Source organism: Oculina patagonica, chromosome 5, assembly GCF_052425735.1.
Source record: "Oculina patagonica isolate OP01 chromosome 5, crgOcupat, whole genome shotgun sequence".
NCBI lineage: Eukaryota > Metazoa > Cnidaria > Anthozoa > Scleractinia > Oculinidae > Oculina > Oculina patagonica.
Window position 1 is genome coordinate 23,458,919 of NC_135762.1, and position 21,648 is coordinate 23,480,566.

Sequence of the window (21,648 nt, forward strand, 5' to 3'; positions counted from 1 at the left end):
ACGCCTGTCACAGATTGCTATTTGGCGTGATTTAGGACACGACACAGGCGATTTCATGAAATTTCACTCGTGACAGAGGAATAACTCAGGATTTTTGCAATTTTAATGCTTTTATGTTAATTAGGTAAGTATCTGGTTAAGTATTTGGCAGCTGAAACGTCGAAAAGGCCAGGAGTGAAGTTATTTTTAGCTGTCACGCAGTCTAGCTGTGGAAATTCACTTGCACCAAAGCAACGTCACTCGCGAAGAATTTGTTTTCTAGATATTGTGACAATGATTTGGAAGTTTATGGAAAGATAACATGGACTCCAAGGAAGCAAGGAAGTTAAAGGAGGGTTTTTTGGTAAAGAAGGTAAGAATTTTGCTTGTTGATTTTCAGCAATAACGATGCAAGATATTGCTGAAAATGGGACGTGAAACCTTGCACAAAGATGTTGAAAAATAAACATATTTCGAATGCTCAACATGAGTTCACCGGAAGGAACTAAATATAAGAGGCGTATTAGAAATTGCACTTCTGTTGAACTTAATGTTATATTGCTAAGTACTTTTGAGTTAATTGTTCTTTTAAGCTCTTTGTTGAGCTTTATTGGTATTGTTTATATCAACATTTTAAATTGCTATTTTGTGTCACAGTTCCGCCTAATTAATTTACGACAATACGTTAATAGTTTTTGCTTCTTTATAGGGTCATGTTCGCCATAACTGGAAGACAAGGTGGTTTATTTTGTATGATGAAATGTTGGTGTACTTCAAGAAAAAGGATCAGGTTTGGAAACAAAAATGTTACATTGAGAAATGTGCCAGGAAATTTTAATAATATTTTCTATAATTTCGTGTCTTACAGGAAATGTAAGAACATTAAAATGTCACCATAAACTACAACCAAAACTTGATCCCATTAAGGTTTTTCGAGCTTCTACTGTGCAACAATCATCAGCTTCCCCTTAGGAGCCACCCTGGGGGCATCCAATATCCCAGGAACTCACAGCTTTTGAAAACGTAAAATCTGTACATTTGTGCATTAACGGGAACACTGGTTCTTATTGCTACACCCAAGGAAAGGGGATTTGTAAGCTGCCCTATACCCCAAGCTGCATTCTACATAGGTTACGCTGCAGATCTTTGGCGTGGACTTAAAAATTGCGCGTCATACTGGCATATGATTGAGTCAGTACCTTTGAAATGGCGTACAGATGACTTATTTTAGTTATGAGTAATAAAGTACCTTGGCGTAGACCTATAAAAAAAATTAGCGTTTCTTTGGCACGACATGAACAAAGAATACACCCTGGCCAATACAAAGGGAGATTTGATGAGGTTTCAATGGACAATTGAACAAATCCCCCAGGATTCCCAGGGATGACCCCCAGGGAGAAGTCATCAATTGATGCATAGTAAACGGTAAATGCTGATGCATAGTAACTAAGCTTGTTTTTTTTGTTCTTGTTGTTTCTTGATTATTTTTGATATTTTAGATCATGTATACTGCTGGTGAGATTCCACTAAAAGGTTGCTTTTTAGTCTCACCTTGCACAGAGTACACTAAGAAGGAGGTAAGGATACCATAACTGAAAGTGTTGATAACAGTCATTGTCAAGTGAAGACACTGTGTCTTACACTCATAAGTTAATTCCCTGCTGAAAATCTTTCAAGGATCTCTGAGGATCTAATTTCCAAAAATCTAATAAAAAGGTTCTTACTTTATCTTGCACATTCTCTTTAGGTTCTTGCAATGGTCCTGCCATGACCCTTATGGACCTTATGTTTATAATTATTAAAAACTAGCAATGGTACATTGCAATACCTGAGTTTTCACTGGTTAACAGGCAATGGTATATGAACTCATATGCCATTGACCACAAACATGGTAGCCAATACGCGTCAACAAAAACAGCTGGGAAGCTCAAATATTGCAATTCTTTGGGTGTTTTAAATAAAACAATTAATCCACTCGTTCTTGTTGGATATGAGATCGTTATAGCCAACTTGGCGCTTCGCGACTCGTTGGCTATCTACTATCTCATATCCAATGCGCACTCGTGGAATATATATATAATTGTTAAAGATCATCAAGAATCTTAAAAGAGAAATTGTAGTATATAGAGAATTTATTTTTATTGCCATCTTGGTAAAATCCTTGTCAAATCCTGAGGATCTTGAAGGATCCTACTTCCAGTACCCTTTCCTCTAGGTTCCCTCCCTTCTTCCTTGAATTCCCTCAGGTTTTTTCCTTAGTTTACTAATGCATTAATGTAATGTACAGTAAAGTAAGCATAAATGTTGTTGACCAAGTTTACCCTTGTAACCACTGCAGCATAAAGTTGCTTTATGATGGCATATTTTTTTTTCTTTTTGAAGTTTCAACCCCCTTTGGCTTTCTCCCGTCTTTGCCCCCCTTTTTTCTCCACATTCCAAACTTCTGCACCCCTCCACCAGTCACCTGACTACTACACTATCCAAATAGGTGCACGTTGTTAAATATCAAAGCTCTAATGATTATTTTAATAGGTTGGCTTGCTACCAGAAAGGCACGGGGTAGCTTTGTAGGTGGGTTGGGGGATTTAAGGAGGTGAGGTGGGCCTCTCTACTATGACCTCGCCTCCCATGTGACAACAACCAAGCCAAGAATGGAATATTATAATTACCATGATTACCTGCATAGATGGGGGATGCATCTGCAAACCTAAAGGGAAACATAAAACATAAAATGTTTTATCGGGGGGCATATTAAGTGGGATTGGCCCCTGAATATTTTCTCAATTTGAACCACACCTTGTTACTTTAGGCACTGACATTGCATGTAACCTTAAGATGTTCCACTTTTCATATTGATTAATGACAGTTGTGCTAGTCATGCAATGCCTCGTTGTTTCTTGCTGTGTTGTATTTCAGGGTGTGTTCAGGATAACAACCAAAGAAAATGTTGAATACCTACTCCAGGCAGCAAATGAAGAAGAACGAGAAGAGTGGACTACAGCAATTGCAAATGCAGTCAGGAGATTAGACATCAAGTATAAGGTATAAACAGTTTTGTTATATCAAAAAATTACAAACTTTTGATTGATAATCGTAGTATCAGTTGAGTATGCAACAAGGGAATTTCGCGCCATAGTTTTACCGTTAAAACTCTTCATTGTTGTTAAGATTGATCCAGTTATCATCGTTGCCATAAGTACCAGATTCTCATATTATATTCATTCAGGAAGTTCAGACTTGGACATCGACTTGTTATGTCTTGCACCAGTGACTGAAAAGAATAATGGCCTGGGTTCATTGATACAGCTGGGATCATAAAGCTGATCCATTCCTGTTCGTCTACTTTTTTAGTTCCAGTATACCCGTATTCTACTTTCACTTGGTACTCTGCCATTTTTCGGAAGTACATATGGTTTTGCACGTACAACACTGACTGATGTCGTCAATAGCACAAGATATTTCCAGTGGAAACTAGCTCTGTTGCCCCTGACAACAGCAGAGTTTTAATGGTAAAACTGGGCGCAAAACTTTACTTGTGCATTCTCTTGTGAAACCGTATACTTACTTAGACCCTTTCGCTCCCAGTGGAGCATAGGTCCACAGAAACCATTGCTCGCCATCGTGTTCTGTTTTGGGCTATCCTTTCAAGCTGCCACCAGGAGTAGCCTGCTTTGCCTGCCTCGTCATCTACCGTCCTCCTCCAGCTGTTTCTGGGACGGCCTTGGCTCCTCTTTCCCTGTGGGTTCCATCTCGGTGCCTGCTTGGTGACATTGCAGTTTGTTTTCCAGAGGGTGTGCCCAATCCAACCCCACTTTCACCTTTTTATCTGGATGTTGGCATCCTTTCCTGCTCAGTTGTTGTCCATAGCTCTTCGTTTGTTATGACCTCTAGCCAGTAGATGCCCATGATGGACCTCAGGCATTTGTTGATAAAGGTGAAACCGTATAATGTACCTATTAAATAGTAGTTATTAACAATGTCATTAAATTGTAGACAATTAATATAATACTTTTATAGCGTGCAGATTCTGAAGAAGTTCACAGAAGTGCCTACCCAAGGACTCCAGTACATTTTACACCAACACAAATCAGGTACTGCACAACTTTGTTTTGTCCTGCCTTTATGGATCAAGTAGCAGCTCTTACAAGGCTGTCACATGAATGGCATGTTATCCTTCGAGTGAACAATAGAACAAGCAACAGAAACAATGCTATACCTGCCAACTCTCACGCCTTGGGCGTGAGTCTCACGCCTACGAGTTGAAAACTTCGATCTCACGCCAACTCACGCTTACGAACCAATTTCTCACGCCTAGTCGAAAAATGTGAGTTATTACAACCGAAAACGACACATTTTCCAAAAAATGTAATCTAAAACCAGTGTGAGAAAATAAAACTCCTTGTAAAATGAGTAAATGGCGATACCTTCCCCGAAATGACAGAGTTTTGATGAAAAAAGCATTGGGAACGAGGTCGTGTTTAGCAAAACATGTCCACGTGGGATCGGGAGATGTTCGGAACGTCTTCAGAATACTTTGGACGTCTTTGGAAAAATTCGGACATTGTCATATCGTGTTCGGAAATCCTGGCACTCTCAGGATAAAAATCTCACGCCTTTGACCCAGAAAAAGTTGGCAGGTATACAATGCCGGGGGGACTCCCATATGAAAGGGGCGGGGCTCCTTGTCTCGCTTAGGGGTGTAAATTGCGGATTAATTTTTTGTTCTCATTTAGGGTGTTCTGGGCAAAATGCCAATATTTTTAGCTGTCAAGGTCTCGATCGTTTAGGGTTACACAAAAAATATTCAAATATAAATTCTATTTTTAGTTTTTTGCTATCTTTTAGGGGTCAAAAAAAGCTTGGGCCACGCCCAGATTGGTCTCTGTTAGGGGTTCTTTTCAAAATTTCTTAAGAGCATCCCCACCCCTTTCATATGGGAGTCCCTCCCTGGGTAACAATGCCCCTAGCCCCAGAAACAATACCAACTACTATACTAAAGGACAAGTAGAATTACAAGCTTACAAGGGCTACTGCACTACTGGACTTTAAAATAAAATGGTTTGTGTTAATTTATAATTTTAGGGAAATGGTTGAGGCTATGCAAGATGCTGATGCTGGAATACCACTTGACACTCACATGTGTCAAAAAGAAAATAAAACACACAAACTATGCTTTACCGGTAAGAAAACTTGTATTACAGATACAGTTAACTCTCTCTAAAACGGACAATGTTGGGACCAGCTCCAACTGTCTGTCTTAGAGAGGTGTCCGTCTTATAAGTAGTTTAGTTATGTACAGTAAAATGACTGAAAAGCAGCAAGAATGGAACCAACACCGTGTGTCCATCTTATAGAAGTGTCCATGACTGTAGAGTATATGGTAAAGTATTGTCACTTCACCTCAACTACTATGCCAGATGGAAACTACAGAACTTATTAAGCTGCATTTAACACTGAAAGGCAAGTAGGGAGAATGGGGAGGCCCTGTTAGGGGTCAATTCCGACAGGCGACACAGCTCTGAAACGGCAACATGAAGGAGCTGAAATGATGATGAAAGACGAGATGCTCCCGCGAAATTACGACAGCCACAAAGAAAAAAGCAAACTCAACAACGACATTGGCGCTTTTTTAAGCGGCTTGTAGGCAAAATAGCCTTTGCAGCATAACCCTTTTATGTTCCCATCTTGCCCTTTGTATAGACCATTCTCATGCATTGTGCGAATGCAATATCTTATGCTCTGACAGTTCTATTTCAGGTAGAAAATTGCTGCTTAAGTTAAGTAACTACATAATGATCCATCATTCTGAAAATAATTCACTCCGTGTTCTCTTTGTACCCGCTCAGAATAAAGAAAAGCACGTCTTACAGTGTAGCTACTTCAGTTTTTCAAAATTTTCTGGGGGAGCATGCCCCCACACCTCCTAGGAAGGTGTCTCCTTCGATGTCGCAAAAACTGCTACGCTATCCAAAATCAAAGTCAAAATCTCACTCTGTGCCAACAACTCAACTTAAGAGATCCAATAATAAGGAATATTTTGGCAACAGAATTACGGGAACACATTATTTTATGTTATGCACTTCAGACAGCGACATGCGAACCTTTTGAAATTGTGACATAAAAAGGTTTGCAATAAACACCCCTCCTAACAGGGCCTCAATGGGGAGGCAGATGTTTCCACTTCGCTGTACTCTTTTCTCCCACTTCCATTATCTTTACAGTTTTTAATTGAAATAATTAGTTAATGACTAATGATTTCTTTCCTCATTGCAATCCCACTTCCTGGCCTTTCCTCTTGCACTCCCCGGAGCTTTTTTGTCACCTTTCCTTCAGATTTCCTTACCTTCCCTGTGTCCTAATCCCTACAGTAATGCGGAGGTATTATAAGAGTACTAAATTAAATTGGTCAACTGACTTTTTATCATGCAGGTATTCAAGTAATTGACTGGTTGCTCAAATGGTCCTTTGTGTCGGATCGGGACACTGGGGTCAACTTGGCTTGTGCGCTGTTAGAAGACGCTCATCTCCAGCCAGTTGGCCTTACAAGCAAAATGTCATTTAAGAGAAAAACAGAATTTGAAAATGCCACCACCTTCCTGGACAACCCAGATGCTCTTTATAGATTTGTAAGTAGACAGGGTGCGGTGGCCTAATGGTTAGTGTGCTTAGAGTGGTCTAGGTTTGAGCCCTGGCCGGGCACTGCGTTGTGTTCTTGGACAAGACACTTTACTCTCACAGTGCTTCTCTCTACCCAGGTGTATAAATAGGTAGGGTAAGAGTAATGCTGGATTTAACCCTGCAATGGACTAGCATCCCATCCAAGGTGGGAGTAGAAATATCCCTGGTCGTTTAATGCTATGGAAACTGGGATAAGCTCCGTTCTGATGGGCCACTAGGTTGGAACGCAGATTTAACCTTCCTTTACCTAAGTAAGTTCAGTCCAGCATGGCTGAAGTGTCCCATTCCACCCGACCCACTTTTTTGGTTTCTTCTGCTGTAACATGAAGCAACCAGGAGTAAAGCTCCAACACCCCCCCCCCCCCTCCCCCCCCAATTGAAAGCTGGTCCATTACACCCTACCCCAGCAGTTTGCCAGGTTGCAAGTACTCTCTTGTACACCTGGGTGGAGAGAGGCACCATGAGAATAAAGTGTTTTGCCCAAGAACACAACACAGTGATGCTGGTAGGACTTAAGCCTTGGCTGCTCTATCCAAAGTCCAGTGCACTAACCATTAGGCCCCTGTGCCTCACTTAACGTTCCCAAGCAAGATTTCTTATAAGAGATTTTTTCATGGCTTCATGGTAGATTGATTTCAGTTATTAGCTCTCTCAGCTGTGTTAGGTGTTATAAGTTATAAAGAAGTTTTGTTATAACCTCGGGTTTCCTCAGGTTACTGTTGAGCTACAAGTAATTAACAACAACAACCATTTTATTTTGCCAAATTAAATAGAAGATAAATTACAGCATAATATAAATTAACTAGAATAGGCAAAAAACTACTCAGAATAGAAATAAACTAAGCGAGCTGAGTAGTTAAAAAAAAAATTTAATTGCTTTGACTAGGTTTTACATAAAAGAAGACAAAAGTAAAATAAGACAAGTACTAAGTAATTAAGTACCATGCAGAAAAGAAAAAATAAATAAAATGAAATAAAAATAAATAAGTACAATGTAACTTAGTATGTAAAAGTGCTAATTTAATTTAGAAAAGTAGGGAAAAAAGGGAACATGGGAAAAAAAAAAACAGTACCAGTTTTAACTGGATTAGTATATTATAAATGGGCTCTTTTTTACTATTTAACCAAAAAGCCTTAATTTCTTTATTCTATCTTGGTATGTTTTTTTTTGTAGTCTGCATTGAGGTACAGTGCTAATGAATTCAGAGAGTTGGAATACTCTGATGACTCAAGTGATTCTGAGGATGAAATTCCACGAGATCAGGTATCAAAATAAAGCAATTGTATCCTTCCCTATCATACCTCAGGGTTTGTCCAGACACAATCGTACTTGATTATAATGCGTGTGTTTTGCGCTATGGTGGTTAAAACTCCAGGTAGTGCTCAGAGAGGGAAATGAACCCGGGACCTCAGGATTTCAAGTTCGGCGCCCTTACCACTCGGCCACGCTGCCTCCCGAAATGATAGTAAGATGCACACACTGCATTCGGAACGTAACTTACACAGACCGCAGCTAGGGACCGTGAACTACAAATGACGGTCCGTCAATCATAAATGCGGTTCGTTTCAGTGCGACAAGTATTAGACATGGGTGTCACACCTGCATTGTAATTTAAATTACAAATACAGTTCAACTGTCAGCACAATTAAATTTGTTGTTTCTTCCAGTGTGGAGCAATCAAAGGGAACGTTGTTAAGCAAGGCTTTCTGCAGAAAAAGGTACGCTTCTTCGAGCTTCTAACTTTATTTATTATTATTGTTTATATTTTTGTCAGCATTCCCGCACCCAAGTTGACCAGGTTTTCCATTTCCTCGTGTCCTTTGTTTGTCAGGCTAAGTAACGTTCGTTGCAATTTGAGCTTCACTCCGGTTTCTGCAGTATATAGCGTAAAAGTATTGCTACTCCCGTTGGATGGGATGCACGTCCATCACAGGAACCCCCCTCCCCCCAACAGTGTTCTGTCATGTTGCCCTTAACAATTTACCTGTGCCCGTTTATACACCTGCAGGGTGGAAAGAGCCCAGGGGGGGGGGGGGTACTCCGGCCTGTAAATGACGGGGATGATCGAATGGAGGCAAAACTCAGGACCCAAAAAAATCCCTTAGTCTTCCGACATTACCCAAAAAAATCCCTGGACCAAAAATAACCCCCCAAAAAATCCCTTGTCAAATTACCCCTAAATTGCCAGGAGGGGCAATAATATAACACAAAGAAAATCATAAAAAATTGAACGCTGTTGTTTGTTTATTCATCATACCATAAATACGCCAAGGCACTTAAGTTCGTTTTTAATACCCAAAAAAATCCCCTAGTTATATCAAGTCACCCAAATTCTCCAACCCAAAAAAATCCCCGAATCGAAAACTTCAAACCCAAAAAAATCCTTCGATCATCCCCGTCACTTACAAGCCGGAGTACCCCCCTGGGGGAAAGAGACACTGTACCTTCCACAAGCTCAGGGCCGTAACTAGCAAGAGGCAAGACGAGGCACGTCCCTCGTCTAGATTTTTGCCCAAAATTAAAACAAAATGTTTTGTTTTGAAAATGATCCCCAGTTAAACAATATTTATTTTTCCTAAGAAATACCTCATGAAAAATGTCTCTGAACTTTTTGAGTTCAAAATCTTCTGGACGACATGACCCAAGATCCCCCTAGCAAGATCTTGCCTCGTCTGTGGCAAGGTCTGCTTCTACCCACCAAATTCTGAAATGGCATCTCCAAAATCAAAAGGACAATAATTTTCTGTTTTTTTTTTTTAATTATGTCAGGGAATGCCAGGTGAGGTTTCTTTTCAATGGAATGTCCCCAGACTTAAATTTATAGACTATAGGCTGACTTCATAACGTTACAAGAGACAAGGACGGTAAACGTATGCCTAATACGTTGTGGTAAATTTGCAGGGTCACGTTCGCCATAACTGGAAGACAAGGAAATTCATCCTTTGTACAGAGCCAACGATGTTGTTTTACTGTCGACCGACTAAAGTAAAGAAGTTTGTTTATATTCCTTTCTCTGTCCGTCGGTAACTTGAAAAATAGCTGTGGATCCACAAGTCATTAGTGTTACTTTATTTTTTTATATTTACTAGGCATCCGTGCCAGTTGGCCAAATAAAACTTGACAACAGCGAAATAAAGACCCTTAAAAATGAAGATGACTTTGCCGGAGCAGAGTGCGACCATGGTAAAAAGAATGTTTGCCTGACTTTACCAATTTAGCAATTTATTGACAATTTGGGAAAAAGGGCGAGAGAGAGGAGGGAGGGGTATAGAGTCGCTTTCAATATGCCATTTCCGAGTTACCCTTTGCCTCTGTTTCAAAACGAGTCTACGTGCGAAACCATTCATGTGAAAATGAGTTTCACCCAATAATTCCTTATAATATCATTATGACTATATTCACGATTGCTTTTTTTACTTATGACAGGAGGCAGGAAACAAACGGCGGGGTACACATTTCTTCTACGAACACGAAAAGGAATCAAATATATTTTCCGAGCAGCGTCCGAGGAAGATAGAATGGACTGGGTACAGACTCTTCAAACCGTCTGCGAAAATTCCTCAGTTTTAAGTTGAAATCAATGAGATCTATCACATCGACAGGTCGATATGGCAACTTGTCAACTGGACAAATTTTATGGAAATATAATTTATGCCACTGACGCCCTTCCCCTTTATATCGGTCTTTCACATCATTCAGCAAATTGCGATATTAAACGAATCCCAGGTTATCCGTCATTCGTATTATATAGAGCAGTTTACAATTGAGTGTAGTAAAACCAAAACCAAAGTAATTACTCTGGCCAATCACAAAGGACACAGACAATCCAGTCAGCCAATCAAAACTCGAAGCAAATACATGTCACAGGCACGAAGCGCGGGAAAACGTGCGCGAGTGAGTCACAATTGGTTTTGGTTTTACTTTTGATTGGTTAAAAAAGTGGCGCGAGATTTTTAAACCAATCACTAAGCGTAGTAATGCAAAACCAAAGCAGACGCAAATTACTCTTGACACTCAAGTGAAAACCGCTCTATAACAGATATCCTGCGGTATTCGTAGTTTGCCAAGATTTGTCCGAAAGCACTACCCAAGCGCAGTTTATTTAGCTGTAAAATGCGTTTAGTTGACAATTTTGTTGAACATTCAAACAATTTTTCTGCTCAATAAGTTATCAATTAGTTATCGTCAGATTTTAGCCAACTCGGCCTATAGGGCTAGCCTGCGAATACAGCCGCCGGGACGCGAATGTGAGGCGGCTGTATTCGCAGGCTACCTATAGGGCCTGATAGGTAAAGTTTAAGGCGGCATTCCGCGCGTTGCCGCAGGATAATTGTTATGTCAGCATATAAAGTCTATAAAGTCGAGGTTGACATAAGCAATTATTGAATTAGAGGGTCTTAGAAGTACGAGTGGATAGAAAAGGCAGAACATATTTTTAAGACATAGAAAGCAATTATACGTGCCTGTTTTTATCATTTTAATTTAATGGCTGTGAAATCTACAAATAATTATGCCAGGATTTTTCTTCTTGAGAGATTTTCCTGAATGCTTTTAAATTAGTTTTCTTACAAGTGGTTTTAAGATGAGAAACATTTTAAAGGTGCTGTTATTGTGAATATAATCATATCGACTTTTTTGTAAATAGAAATTGTATAGAAAAGATAAATTTTGAGAATGGCGCCATTTTTTGAATACCTTGCTCGCGCCATTTTTTGAATACCTTACTGAGTAAGGTATTCAAAAAATGGCGCCATTATTTTTTGTCGCCCAAAGAAAACAATTGTCAGAATGCAACCGCTAAACATAGCTCCACCCTTAGTCGTTTTCAGCCGACGAAAACGTGATGCATGAGGTCCAATAAAATTCCAATGTCTAATAAGGTACTTTTTTTTATTTTTATTCCGGTCTGGATACGCCATTGGTTCACAGCTGCGGGCCTAGGGGCGCCCCCCCCTCCCCCCCCCCCCCGTTTTTTTGTTAAAAAAATGAAACAACAGTTTCATTTCCACTTCGTCGTAAGGCAATTTCGATATGTTGGCTCCGAGGCTTGGTGGAATAAAACTAAATAATTATTCATTAGTCTTTCGACATCGCTGTGACATCTTTTGTTTTATTTCCCCAAGCCTCGGAGCTAAGTTGGCCTATTATTTCCCGATAACTCGGTTTATAGAACCCAAACGTTTCATAATCTTTGTCGTACCCTTCCTGCAATTGGTTGAATTCCAACTCTGATATCAGCGAATAGAAAGTTTTCATCAGCGTTTTAGTCTCCTGCCCTTCCGGTTTCGGCTTGCCATTATCCGGGAATGTGACAACGTCGCTTGCACCCATAAGCTCTAGCGCGCGTGCCGCGTCTGATTTCAAAGTGTCATATTTTCCAATGAAGTCATAATTTATGATATTAGGAGAGCATAAATTATATTGTAGGTTCCAGTGTTCGTTGCGCTTCTCATAAGGTTGTAGATCGATCAAGTATTTCACAAATTCATTAAATGTAGTGTACTGCTCGTCTGTTACCTCCCCGGTGAAATTCTTTCGGTATTTTTGGATGATATCTATGCCATACTTGTGATGGTACTTTCGATTTTCCGCATCATGAGCGAACTTGTTTACGTATGCTGAAAGTATTCGCTCCATTGGCTCACGAACGAAGACAATCTTTTTGTATGATTGCAGCATGCGGTCGATCTCTATCTTGGGATAATATATCAGCGAGTTCATGGCCTCCAGCGTTAAGTTGTGCACGAATGAATAATCGATTTCAGCTGTAGTGTTAAAATGCCCCTCTAAAACAAGAAAAACTCGCTTCCAATTACTACATGCAACCTTTGGGACGTAACAGAAGAGGGTCTTGTAGCGATTGGACACCAGGACGCGGTGCAAGGTGGTTCTTGGCAAAAATGGTGTACCATTTCCACCGCCGTGGAAAATTCGAAGTCTGTTTATGTCAGGATCGGCCTAGGAAAAGCAAAGTAGATTATATCGGGTTTATTTGGTTTAAAGCAGTTTTCACTTGAGTGTCGAAAGTAATTCGTATTTGGTTTGGTTTTGCATTACTTCGCTTAGTGATTGGTTTAAAAATCTCGCGCCCCTTTCTTAACCAATCAGAAGTGAAACCAAAACCATGACTGGCTCGCACACGTTTTCCCGCGCTTCGCGTCGGCTACATGTATGTACTTCGAGTTTTGATTGGTTCACTGGATTGTCTGTGTCTTTTGTGATTGGCAAGAATGATTGCTTTGGTTTTGGTTTTGGTTTTACAACACTCCATTGAAAACTGCTCTAAACCGATGTACTATATGTAAGAATAAAGTAAAGGAGCTGACTCAAATAATTAACAGTTACTGGACGAGGTTGAGCAAAATATCGTGATTTGTCAGTGGCGCCACTGACAAATCACGATATTTTGCTCAACCTCGTCCAATAACTAAAAAGTTTTTATCTTACCTTTCGCCGTGCTCTAGGTGCACAAGTCAAAGCTTGTGCACCTAGAGCAAAAACGCGCCACTTATTCAACCAATCAGAAGTAAATCCAAAACCAATCGTGGCTTGCTCACACGTGTTCCTGTTCTTAAAGTGTACATGACATGCAAAATATTTTCTGCTTATTTGAAAGGCCTTTCGAAATACAGTAGAATGGCGTTTTTTCTTTTCGAAATATCTTTTTTCGTTTCAGAGATATTGACGTTTTTGTATTATGCAAATTAGATCATAAGATTTGACTCTAAAAAATGGTAAAATACTGAATAAACAATATCTCTAAAACTATTAAAGCAGTGTTCTTGGAACTTGGCATCACAAATGTGCATCACAAAAGAAACAAAATGTCACTCTTAGGGCTGTTGCCATGACCACAGTTCTGCCGCTGGTGCTGTCTCAATAAAAACTGAAATTCCCAGTTTTTGTCTTAAGCCAAGAACCATCTAGCGCAGCCAAACCGATGGTGGGAATTAAGACAATATGGGAACTATGTCTGTTCTAAGCAGGACCCTTTGTCTCACTTTAGAGGTCAGATATGGGGTAGCCTGCAGAACAGGCGGTTTATTTTTTGCGGGGTTATTGCGAGGTCGCGCGAAGCGCGAGGGAAAAATAATTATTTTTCCTTCGCGCTTCGCGCTCGCCCCCACGCGACCCGCAAAATAAAAACTCGCATTCGCGCTTCGACCCGCAAAATAAACCGCCTGTTCTGCAGGCTAGATATGGGGATATTTGTTTTTTTGACAGAGAGAGACTGGAGCTGAAAGAGTTGCTATTGCAACAATACTAAGGGTGTCATTTTGTTCCGTTTGTGATGCACATTTGTGGTGCCAAGTTTCAAGAACACTGCTTCAATATTTCTAGAGGTATTTTTTATTCAGTATTTTACCATTTTTTAGAGTCAAATCTTATGACGTCATCACTGATTAAATTTGCATAATACAAAAACGTCAATATCTCTGAAACGAAAAAAGATATTTCGAAAAGAAAAACGCTATTCTTCTGTATTTCGAAAGGCCTTTCAAATAAGCAGAAAATATTTTTCATGTCATATACACTTTAAAGCTCTGGCCAAACGGCAACGCAAGTAGACGCAAGTTATCTCCTTGCGTCTCCGTTTTGCCAGGACTTGCGCGCACTTGCGTTGACTTGCGTTCACTTTGGTCGAGATCAAATTTCCACTTAAGTTAACGCAAGTTTTTCACCGTTTGGCCACCCAAAGTAAGTCAACGCAATTTTTGCAGTTCACTTCAAAATACTGAATAGCAGCACGTAGCATTTAAAACAAACTTGCGTGTATTTGCGAGTCCGTTTGGGCACCCAACGCAAATCGGTACGCAAGTTCAACTTTCGTTACCGTTTGGCCAGGGCTTAACGTTTTTACGTTGACTTCTGGTGGTGGCAACGATGAAAATGGTACTGTTTAAAGGGGCTATAGGTCACGGTATTTTAGGTAATTCTATTTATTTTCGTTAATTAAGAGCTCTTAACTTCAAATTGGCAGAGCAAAAGTCTTTTATTGGCAAAATCACGGCCACATAACAAACAAGGATGATTGTAAATGACACTTTCATACAAATTGAGATAAACTTGAAAAATGTCGGGCCGACGTTTTTCGTTTACCCGAACGCAATCCGTTTTAATCTTCTCGAATTTTTCCCATCCATGCCCCTTTTTTGGCCTTTCTGTGTTTCTTTTGAGTTCTTCATCTGTTTTAAGCGGTTATTGTGATATTTCAGTCTATGACCAGTTGTTCAGTGCCGAAATTGCCCAAAATTGCGTGACATAGCCCCTTTAATTCATAGAGGGGCCGTAAGGGGATTTCTCGTGAAACGTGATTGTACCGTTTATTTTCCGTGATCCGTGATTATAAAATAATATTGTCCGTGAACTGTGAATGACATACTTGTTGTGACACGTGAAAGCAAAAAATAAGATTGTGTAATCATAATATTTGACTAGAATTCAGCACTTTCTCCGTAAAAACCAACCTGCTGTGCAAGGAAGATTACTTTTGGACACAATTTGCGTGATGGCTAAATATTTAAGAACAGGTAGTCAGTCATTTTTGCAAAATCGTCCTTGCAAGACTAAAAACACTTCCATATGGAGGCTTAAATGCACAAGACTTCCTCGTCTATGTTATTTTCCGTGAAACGTGATTTACCATTTTTAATAGTCGTGAACTGTGCGCATAACCCCCCCCCCCCCCCTTACCGCCCCTCTTCATAGGTGTTTGAGATAAATTACCGTAATAAAAACTTGAGATAATTATTGTAATAAAAACGAAGTATGGCTGCCCAATCTTGTTAGCCAATCGTGGTTATTCTGGGCAGCCATGCACTTTACTCTATTTATTTTATTTATTGTATTGCTAATTTTAATTGAATGAAAAGGGTGCAAATAAAGTTGTTGTTGTTGTTCTTGTTGTTGTTCTTGTTGTATTCTATAGTCAATGATTGTGGACAAGTGGAATGTAGAAATTAATCAAACTGATATCATGATCCTACCTCCCCTCTTTTGTTCAGGCCTCTAATTTTCGTTCTAATAGAAACATCTCCCTTTTTTGACATTTGTTATCAATTCAATTTAGGACATCATTACAATTTACCTTTCTCTGCGACCTCTCCCCTTTTCCATTCTCCGTTTTTTTTTTTTCTTATTTCTTAAGTTCTTTTCGTATATATTTGTTTTCTTTCCTGTCGTTCTCAGTTTATTTTTAAAAGTGTCTTTTCGCCCTTCTGGACTTGGCGTTTGTTTGAATTCGAATATTTTTTGGCGTTTGTTCACAGTTATGTATCCACAACTGGGCCAGGTTAGAAATAATGCAGGGCCGTCAGCTTGTGATCTACATTTATGCTGGCTTTTCACTTTTCAATATCTACGATTGCTTACTAAATGATGCGTTTTATGGTGGAAAACACCGATTTCTATACTTACAATTTCCTGGCGATGAAACCCCAATCTCCGACGGACTGTAAAATAAAATAAAATTTTTAAAAATCTCTGAAAAAGAAACAGAATAGGCCTTAGTGTCCTTTTTACAAAGTAGTCTTTTGGCATGGTCTTAGCTTTGCGGTCGTATAGCATCACAATCCAGGCAATTAATTGCTCGCCAATTCGCCAAAAAATTAAGGAGGCCTCACACATCGGATGGGAAAACCTTCATTAAATAAACAAGTTAATCACGTTAATCTATCACTTTCATTTAAATTTTCCTTGTTAACTTTTTTACATTCTCCACTCCTTTTGCGTTTGCACACCATTGTATTTCAGTTATTCATATCCATTGAATGAGTATTAAAACATCTTTTTGTATTTATACCACACCGACTAGCGGTCTTCTGTTGTTTGCAACTGAAGTTGGATGCAGGACATCCGAAACATACCATGCTTTGCCAATTTAAATCCGTGTGTTTCTTCTTGAAGATTATTTCTTGCCTGCTGTTATTTCGTAAATCTATTATTAGACATTCAAGTGTGTAGGTAGCATGACTGTACATTTTGTACTCGTCATTTATATCATGATTTTGACTGAAGACTCGCCCTACGGGCTCACCAAATGCTCGTAAAAATATGCAGCGATATAATTCCTCGCGAAGCGAGGCCGAAGGCCGAGCGTAGCGGGGTGTATAATTTTGTCCCTCAAAGGGCTCAGGCGGGATGAAATCTCGTGTGGAGTTTACGGTCATATATACAGTATATATATATATATATTTGTGAGCTTGGTGTCTGGCGGAAATGACGTCACACGGCCGCCGCGCGCTGGTGGCCTAATGGTAAGGCGTCGAACTTGAAATCAGATCTTCGGGACTGAGGGCGGGGGTTCGAATCCGGCTAGGGTTTTTTTTTTTATCATTATTTTTTTTGTGGGTTCGAATCCTGAGCCTTTCATTTTTATCGTTTTTCTTTTCGGATTAAAATAACACTGATTTCCACATAATACTCCCTCAACGCGTATTCAGGCTATAAACTGCTGGTGTTGAAAACTGTTCATTGTTGTATGAAAATTTGCCATTTCGTTCTGAACCCATTGTTGCTGATGTAAAGGCTGATCGGGATTTCTCCATCCATTGGAAAGATAATCATCTCTGTTTAGTTCCTGTTGCTGTTGCTGTAATTGTTGTTGTTGTCTACGCGTGGCACTATTTTCTCGAGCCGACTGTAATCGAATATTTCTCACCTCCTCCGATTCTAATTGTAAGCGCGCTGCATCACTTTCCCTTCTTAATTGTAATCTATCCTGTAGCTGTTCAGTTGATTCTACTAAAAGTCTGTCTGTATAATTTTGTCTCAGTAATTTTAATCTCTGTATTCTTGTGTCTTCAGCTTCTGTTTGTATTCTATCCGCGGCATTTTGTCGAAGTCTCTGTAATCGCGCAGTTCGTTGTTGTTCAGTTTCTGTTTGTATTCTGTCCACGGTATTTTGTCGAAGTTTCTGTAATCTAGCCTGCGTTGCAGACGAATAAAACCCCGGTTATATGCGTCTGCGAATTAGAGCACAAAAGCTTGTTCCGGCCCCCCGCGCGTTACCAGGGATTTCTATAATAACCTCTGATTGGCTCTTGAAAAGGGCTGTTCTTTCGAGCGCCGTTATTGGTCGGTTGATCTTGTGAAACCATAGTTACACGTTCGATGAATACCAGATACCAGTTACACTGAGGCGTTCTTGTCGTATAATTTGTACATTTGCCGCTCTGTGAAATGGGTAATCCAATTTATTTCGCTTTTCACTTGTTTAGAAAGGACACTTTATGCTGTAGGCTGTATTATTTGGAGGCGTTTTAAATTGCGTAGAGCCATAAGACTGTCGCTTTAATAGCAAATGTGTAGAGGTCATAGTCTGCACGGCTTTTTCTTTGTATATTCACAGGTAGCCCAAGCTCCTAAAGGAGCCGTCAACATATAGACCACATACGACATTGCGTAATAACGTTATTATAAGGGTTTGTATGGGAATATAACGATCGTAAAAAATAATTCAAAATAGAGGAAAAATATCCAATAAAATTCACTTAACTATCCTCTTCTGTCTTATCTTGTGTTTCTATGCCGTTTGGAGGCGATTTGAAGCCATTTCAGTGGGTTTTAGGTTGCTGGTTTCCCTCTATATATAATTCCTATATATATAGAGAGGAAACCAGCGAACCTAAAACCCACTGGAATCGCTTCAAAACGCCCCCAAACGGCATAGAAACACAAGATTTACATAGAAGAGGATAGGTAGTCGTTTTGTCGGATTTTTCCCTTTATTTTTAATTATTTTTTTACGATCGTTGTTCCCATACAAACCTTAAATGATAGGAAACCAGCGAACCTAAAACCCACTGAAATGGCTTCAAATCGCCTCCAAACGGCATAGAAACACAAGATATAGACAGAAGAGGATAGTTAAGTGAATTTTATTGGATATTTTTCCTCTATTTTGAATTATTTTTTACGATCGTTATATTCCCATACAAACCCTTATAATAACGTTATTACGCAATGTCGTATGTGGTCTATATGTTGACGGCTCCTTTAGGAGCTTGGGCTACCTGTGGTATATTTTGACTGTTTTGACACCTCTGTGTTAAATTTGTCATATGTATAGTTATTTCTATTGCGGTTAGTCTTTGAACATCCTGGAACATATTCATGTTTGCAAGATATTTTTTGAGCTCTCGAAATATTTGCTCTGGTCCTTAATTTTCCGTGAAGATGTCGACTACTTGCATTCCGCATTTTTAACGCCGGGTTCGGCTGTTTATTGTGTTGCAAGGTCATGTTGCTTCTCATCACGGATGACGGATGGTTCGTTGTGTGACATTCTTTCACCACAAGACAAAGACCTTTTTGCTTTTCAGTTGTGTTTGCTTCTTGTCATTATTGTTTTCTTTTTTATCAGATAGTTCGGACCGGTTGCTTTTTTACCGCTTCAAACGTTTATTCTCACCGATCTGCCGTGATCGCCGCAAGTTTATTGTGTATCTGTTATTCATCAAAAGCGTAACTATGGTGTTACGAGATCCATTCGACCAATCACGGCGCACGAAAGAACGGCCCTATCGAAGAGCCAATCAGAGGTAATTATAGAAATCCCTGGTAACGCGCGGGGGGCCGGAACAAGCTTTTGTGCTCTAATTCGCAGACGCATATAACCGTGGTTTTGTACGTCTGCAACGCAGGCTACTGTAATCGTGCCGTTCGTTGTTGTTCACTTTCTGTTTGTATTCTGTCTGCTGTATTTTGTCCGTTACTAGGCAACAATAACCCAGAGCTTCGCGAGGCCCTGCGAGTCACGTATTACTAGTAAGATCTATTGATCTGTAACGCGTTAAAATAGCCGTAATATTAATCTGACACCGTCAATAAACTAGAACCGTTAGACGACTCGATTCACGCAACACGTCAATATGTTAATGAAGACTTTTTTTTTGTGAATTCTTCTTTTCAATACAATCCGAAGGTTTTGGGTAATCACAATCTCAGAATTGAATCTGGGCGACGGCTGTACTCCTAAATTACTTGAAACTCTCAGAATTTCTCAGTACTGCCGTCTCCAATTAACCAAATTGGGAATGAAATTCATTTCTTATTTCATGCAATTGTGTTCGATACAACAATATTAGACAACAAGTCACAAACGACATCATAAAAAAATATCCAAATTTAATTGTTTTAATAACACAGAGAAAACAATGTTTCTTTTTAGTATGTTGACAGTATATGAAGCTATGCATATAAGAGAACTCTGTAAGCCTTGTCACTAACTACGTTTATTTTATTTTATTTTTGCTATTGTAATTTCATATGTTTTGAGTTTTGTAAATATTGTATTTAGGTAACACCTGTCTATATTCGAGTCTATATGGGAATACCAATCAATCAATCAATCAATCAATCAATCAATCAGTCAGTCAGTCAATCATTTAGGCGCTGTTTACACGAACGCGGTTTCATTTGTAACCGCATCGCTTTCGATGCGGTTGGCTGTGCTCTTTTTTTTCACTGTAATTTTTTTCACGTTGTATGTATCAATCTTCATTCTAATTTCTGGGCACGAAATAAAGATTGTTGTTGTTTGTTGATGCGGTTACACCTTTCGTTTACACAGCGCCGATCGAGACACAAATGAAACCCGATCGTTTTGAAAACGCTCTCAAAAGTGGAGCGTTTTTAAAACGATACGGTTTCATTGGTCGTGTAAACGGCAAAACCGCATCGATTTGAAAACGGTCAAGTGTTTTGCCACAAATTGACTGGATCGCGAAGAAAAAACATGACGAACCTCGCACAGAGTACAGCGCTTGCGTTATACAATCACGTTCGAAAACACTTGGAAAACGGTAGGATATTCTCGGCCAAACGTCTTTATAAGTTTCAAACAAACGTTGTTTAAAACGTTTGATGATAGTCAGTGACAGACAAATATTTGAGTTATGAATATTCCTGACTGCAATTTCAGTGTTTAACGGTAGGATATGTTTCGTGTAAACACTTCGAAATCGTGTCGTTTTCGATGCGGTTTCGAGGTCATGAAACCGTGTTGATTAATAACTGCGTCCGAGTAAACGATGCCTTATTTATCCACGTAACGTCTAATGAGCTGAAAGCTCGTTCAAAATACAGTAGAACCCCGGTAGCTCTGGAGGAAAACAAAAAACAGTTCGAGTTAGCGGGGTTTCGAGTTTACGGGGTGGATTGAATATCCTGGTTCGAATCCTGGCTCAGATCCTGGCTCGAGGTTTAGGTATTCGTATTAGGTATTCGTATTATTATTATTATCATTATTTTCCTATACTTTTGCAATACCATTTGTAGTTGGGAATGCAAATAAAGTGTGTTGTTGTTGTATCCTCTGTTGAATCAGGCTTACATAACCACAACAACACCAAACACTTAAACGATACAAAAACGCCCAAAAATACATGAAAAAAACTTACAGAGAAACTTTACTTTAACTAACCTTTATGCTCTGGAGCAAACATGAACAGAAATGTTCCCACGATTGCAAACTGCCACAACATAACGACGCCAATGATACGCTTGGGTGTGCATCGCATTGTGAAAACACTCGAAAACACTACCTCGCACCTCTTTTTCTCAAAACGAAAGGTTTTACACACTGTAAGGTTTAAGATAACATTATATTCAATCCATTTGCTGTTTTGCTAGTGAGGAGTTGATCAATAAAAGTGTCTCATGGACTTGAGAGGTTAGCCTGTTCATCACACGCAGTGTTCATTTGCATTTACGTTTGCTGTTAGCCCTAGGGGTTCTCAAAAAATAATACTACCTTACCGCGGGAACTTAATTTCGCGAAAATTAAACGGGCATATTTTGCGGGACTTTATTTTCGCAATTTGGCCAAAAATACGACATTAACATAAAAAATACAATAGAAAACTTCTGAAACAAATTTTCACTGGTATTTAATTTCACGATTTTTTGGAAATCGCGAAAATCGCGAAAACTAAGTCCCGCGAAAATAAGTAACAATAAGGTACCTTATTCTTACTTATTTTCGCGAG

The 21,648-nt window shown here is 39.5% G+C and overlaps 2 protein-coding genes across 3 annotated transcripts; one reads left to right on the top strand and one right to left on the bottom strand.

The window, feature by feature from the left end:
- The first annotated feature begins 6 nt into the window (after positions 1 to 6).
- LOC144653395 (pleckstrin-like) lies at positions 7 to 11,606 on the top strand. Of its 2 annotated transcripts, XM_078513378.1 has the most exons (13): positions 7 to 124; positions 263 to 352; positions 689 to 769; positions 1,479 to 1,556; positions 2,896 to 3,021; positions 3,997 to 4,070; positions 5,062 to 5,159; positions 6,409 to 6,605; positions 7,832 to 7,921; positions 8,326 to 8,376; positions 9,560 to 9,643; positions 9,748 to 9,841; positions 10,085 to 11,606. In XM_078513378.1, exons 2-13 carry the CDS (start codon positions 302 to 304, stop codon positions 10,231 to 10,233), a joined length of 1,173 nt encoding a protein of 390 aa, XP_078369504.1. In that variant the 5' UTR covers positions 7 to 124; positions 263 to 301; the 3' UTR covers positions 10,234 to 11,606. The 2 variants fall into 2 exon arrangements, with proteins under 2 accessions (XP_078369504.1, XP_078369505.1); XM_078513379.1 differs by lacking the exon at positions 9,748 to 9,841.
- A 74-nt stretch (positions 11,607 to 11,680) lies between these two features.
- Positions 11,681 to 21,395, bottom strand: LOC144653396 (carbohydrate sulfotransferase 14-like). Its single transcript, XM_078513380.1, has 3 exons — positions 21,084 to 21,395; positions 16,076 to 16,110; positions 11,681 to 12,616 (listed from the first exon to the last, which is right to left on the bottom strand). Exons 1-3 carry the CDS (start codon positions 21,178 to 21,180, stop codon positions 11,735 to 11,737), a joined length of 1,014 nt encoding a protein of 337 aa, XP_078369506.1. The 5' UTR covers positions 21,181 to 21,395; the 3' UTR covers positions 11,681 to 11,734.
- Positions 21,396 to 21,648: the final 253 nt, after the last annotated feature.

Bases quoted from the DNA above. Each gene is read 5' to 3' on its own strand.
- LOC144653395 (XM_078513378.1), top strand. From the start codon at position 302: ATGGACTCCAAGGAAGCAAGGAAGTTAAAGGAGGGTTTTTTGGTAAAG. The intron at 770-1,478 runs GTTTGGAAACAA...TTGATATTTTAG, and splicing joins ACTTCAAGAAAAAGGATCAG to ATCATGTATACTGCTGGTGA. The intron at 8,377-9,559 runs GTACGCTTCTTC...GTAAATTTGCAG, and splicing joins AAGGCTTTCTGCAGAAAAAG to GGTCACGTTCGCCATAACTG.
- LOC144653396 (XM_078513380.1), bottom strand. From the start codon at position 21,180: ATGCGATGCACACCCAAGCGTATCATTGGCGTCGTTATGTTGTGGCAG. The intron at 16,111-21,083 runs GTTAGTTAAAGT...TTTATTTTACAG, and splicing joins GTTTGCTCCAGAGCATAAAG to TCCGTCGGAGATTGGGGTTT. The intron at 12,617-16,075 runs GTAAGTATAGAA...TGCTTTTCCTAG, and splicing joins GGTTTCATCGCCAGGAAATT to GCCGATCCTGACATAAACAG.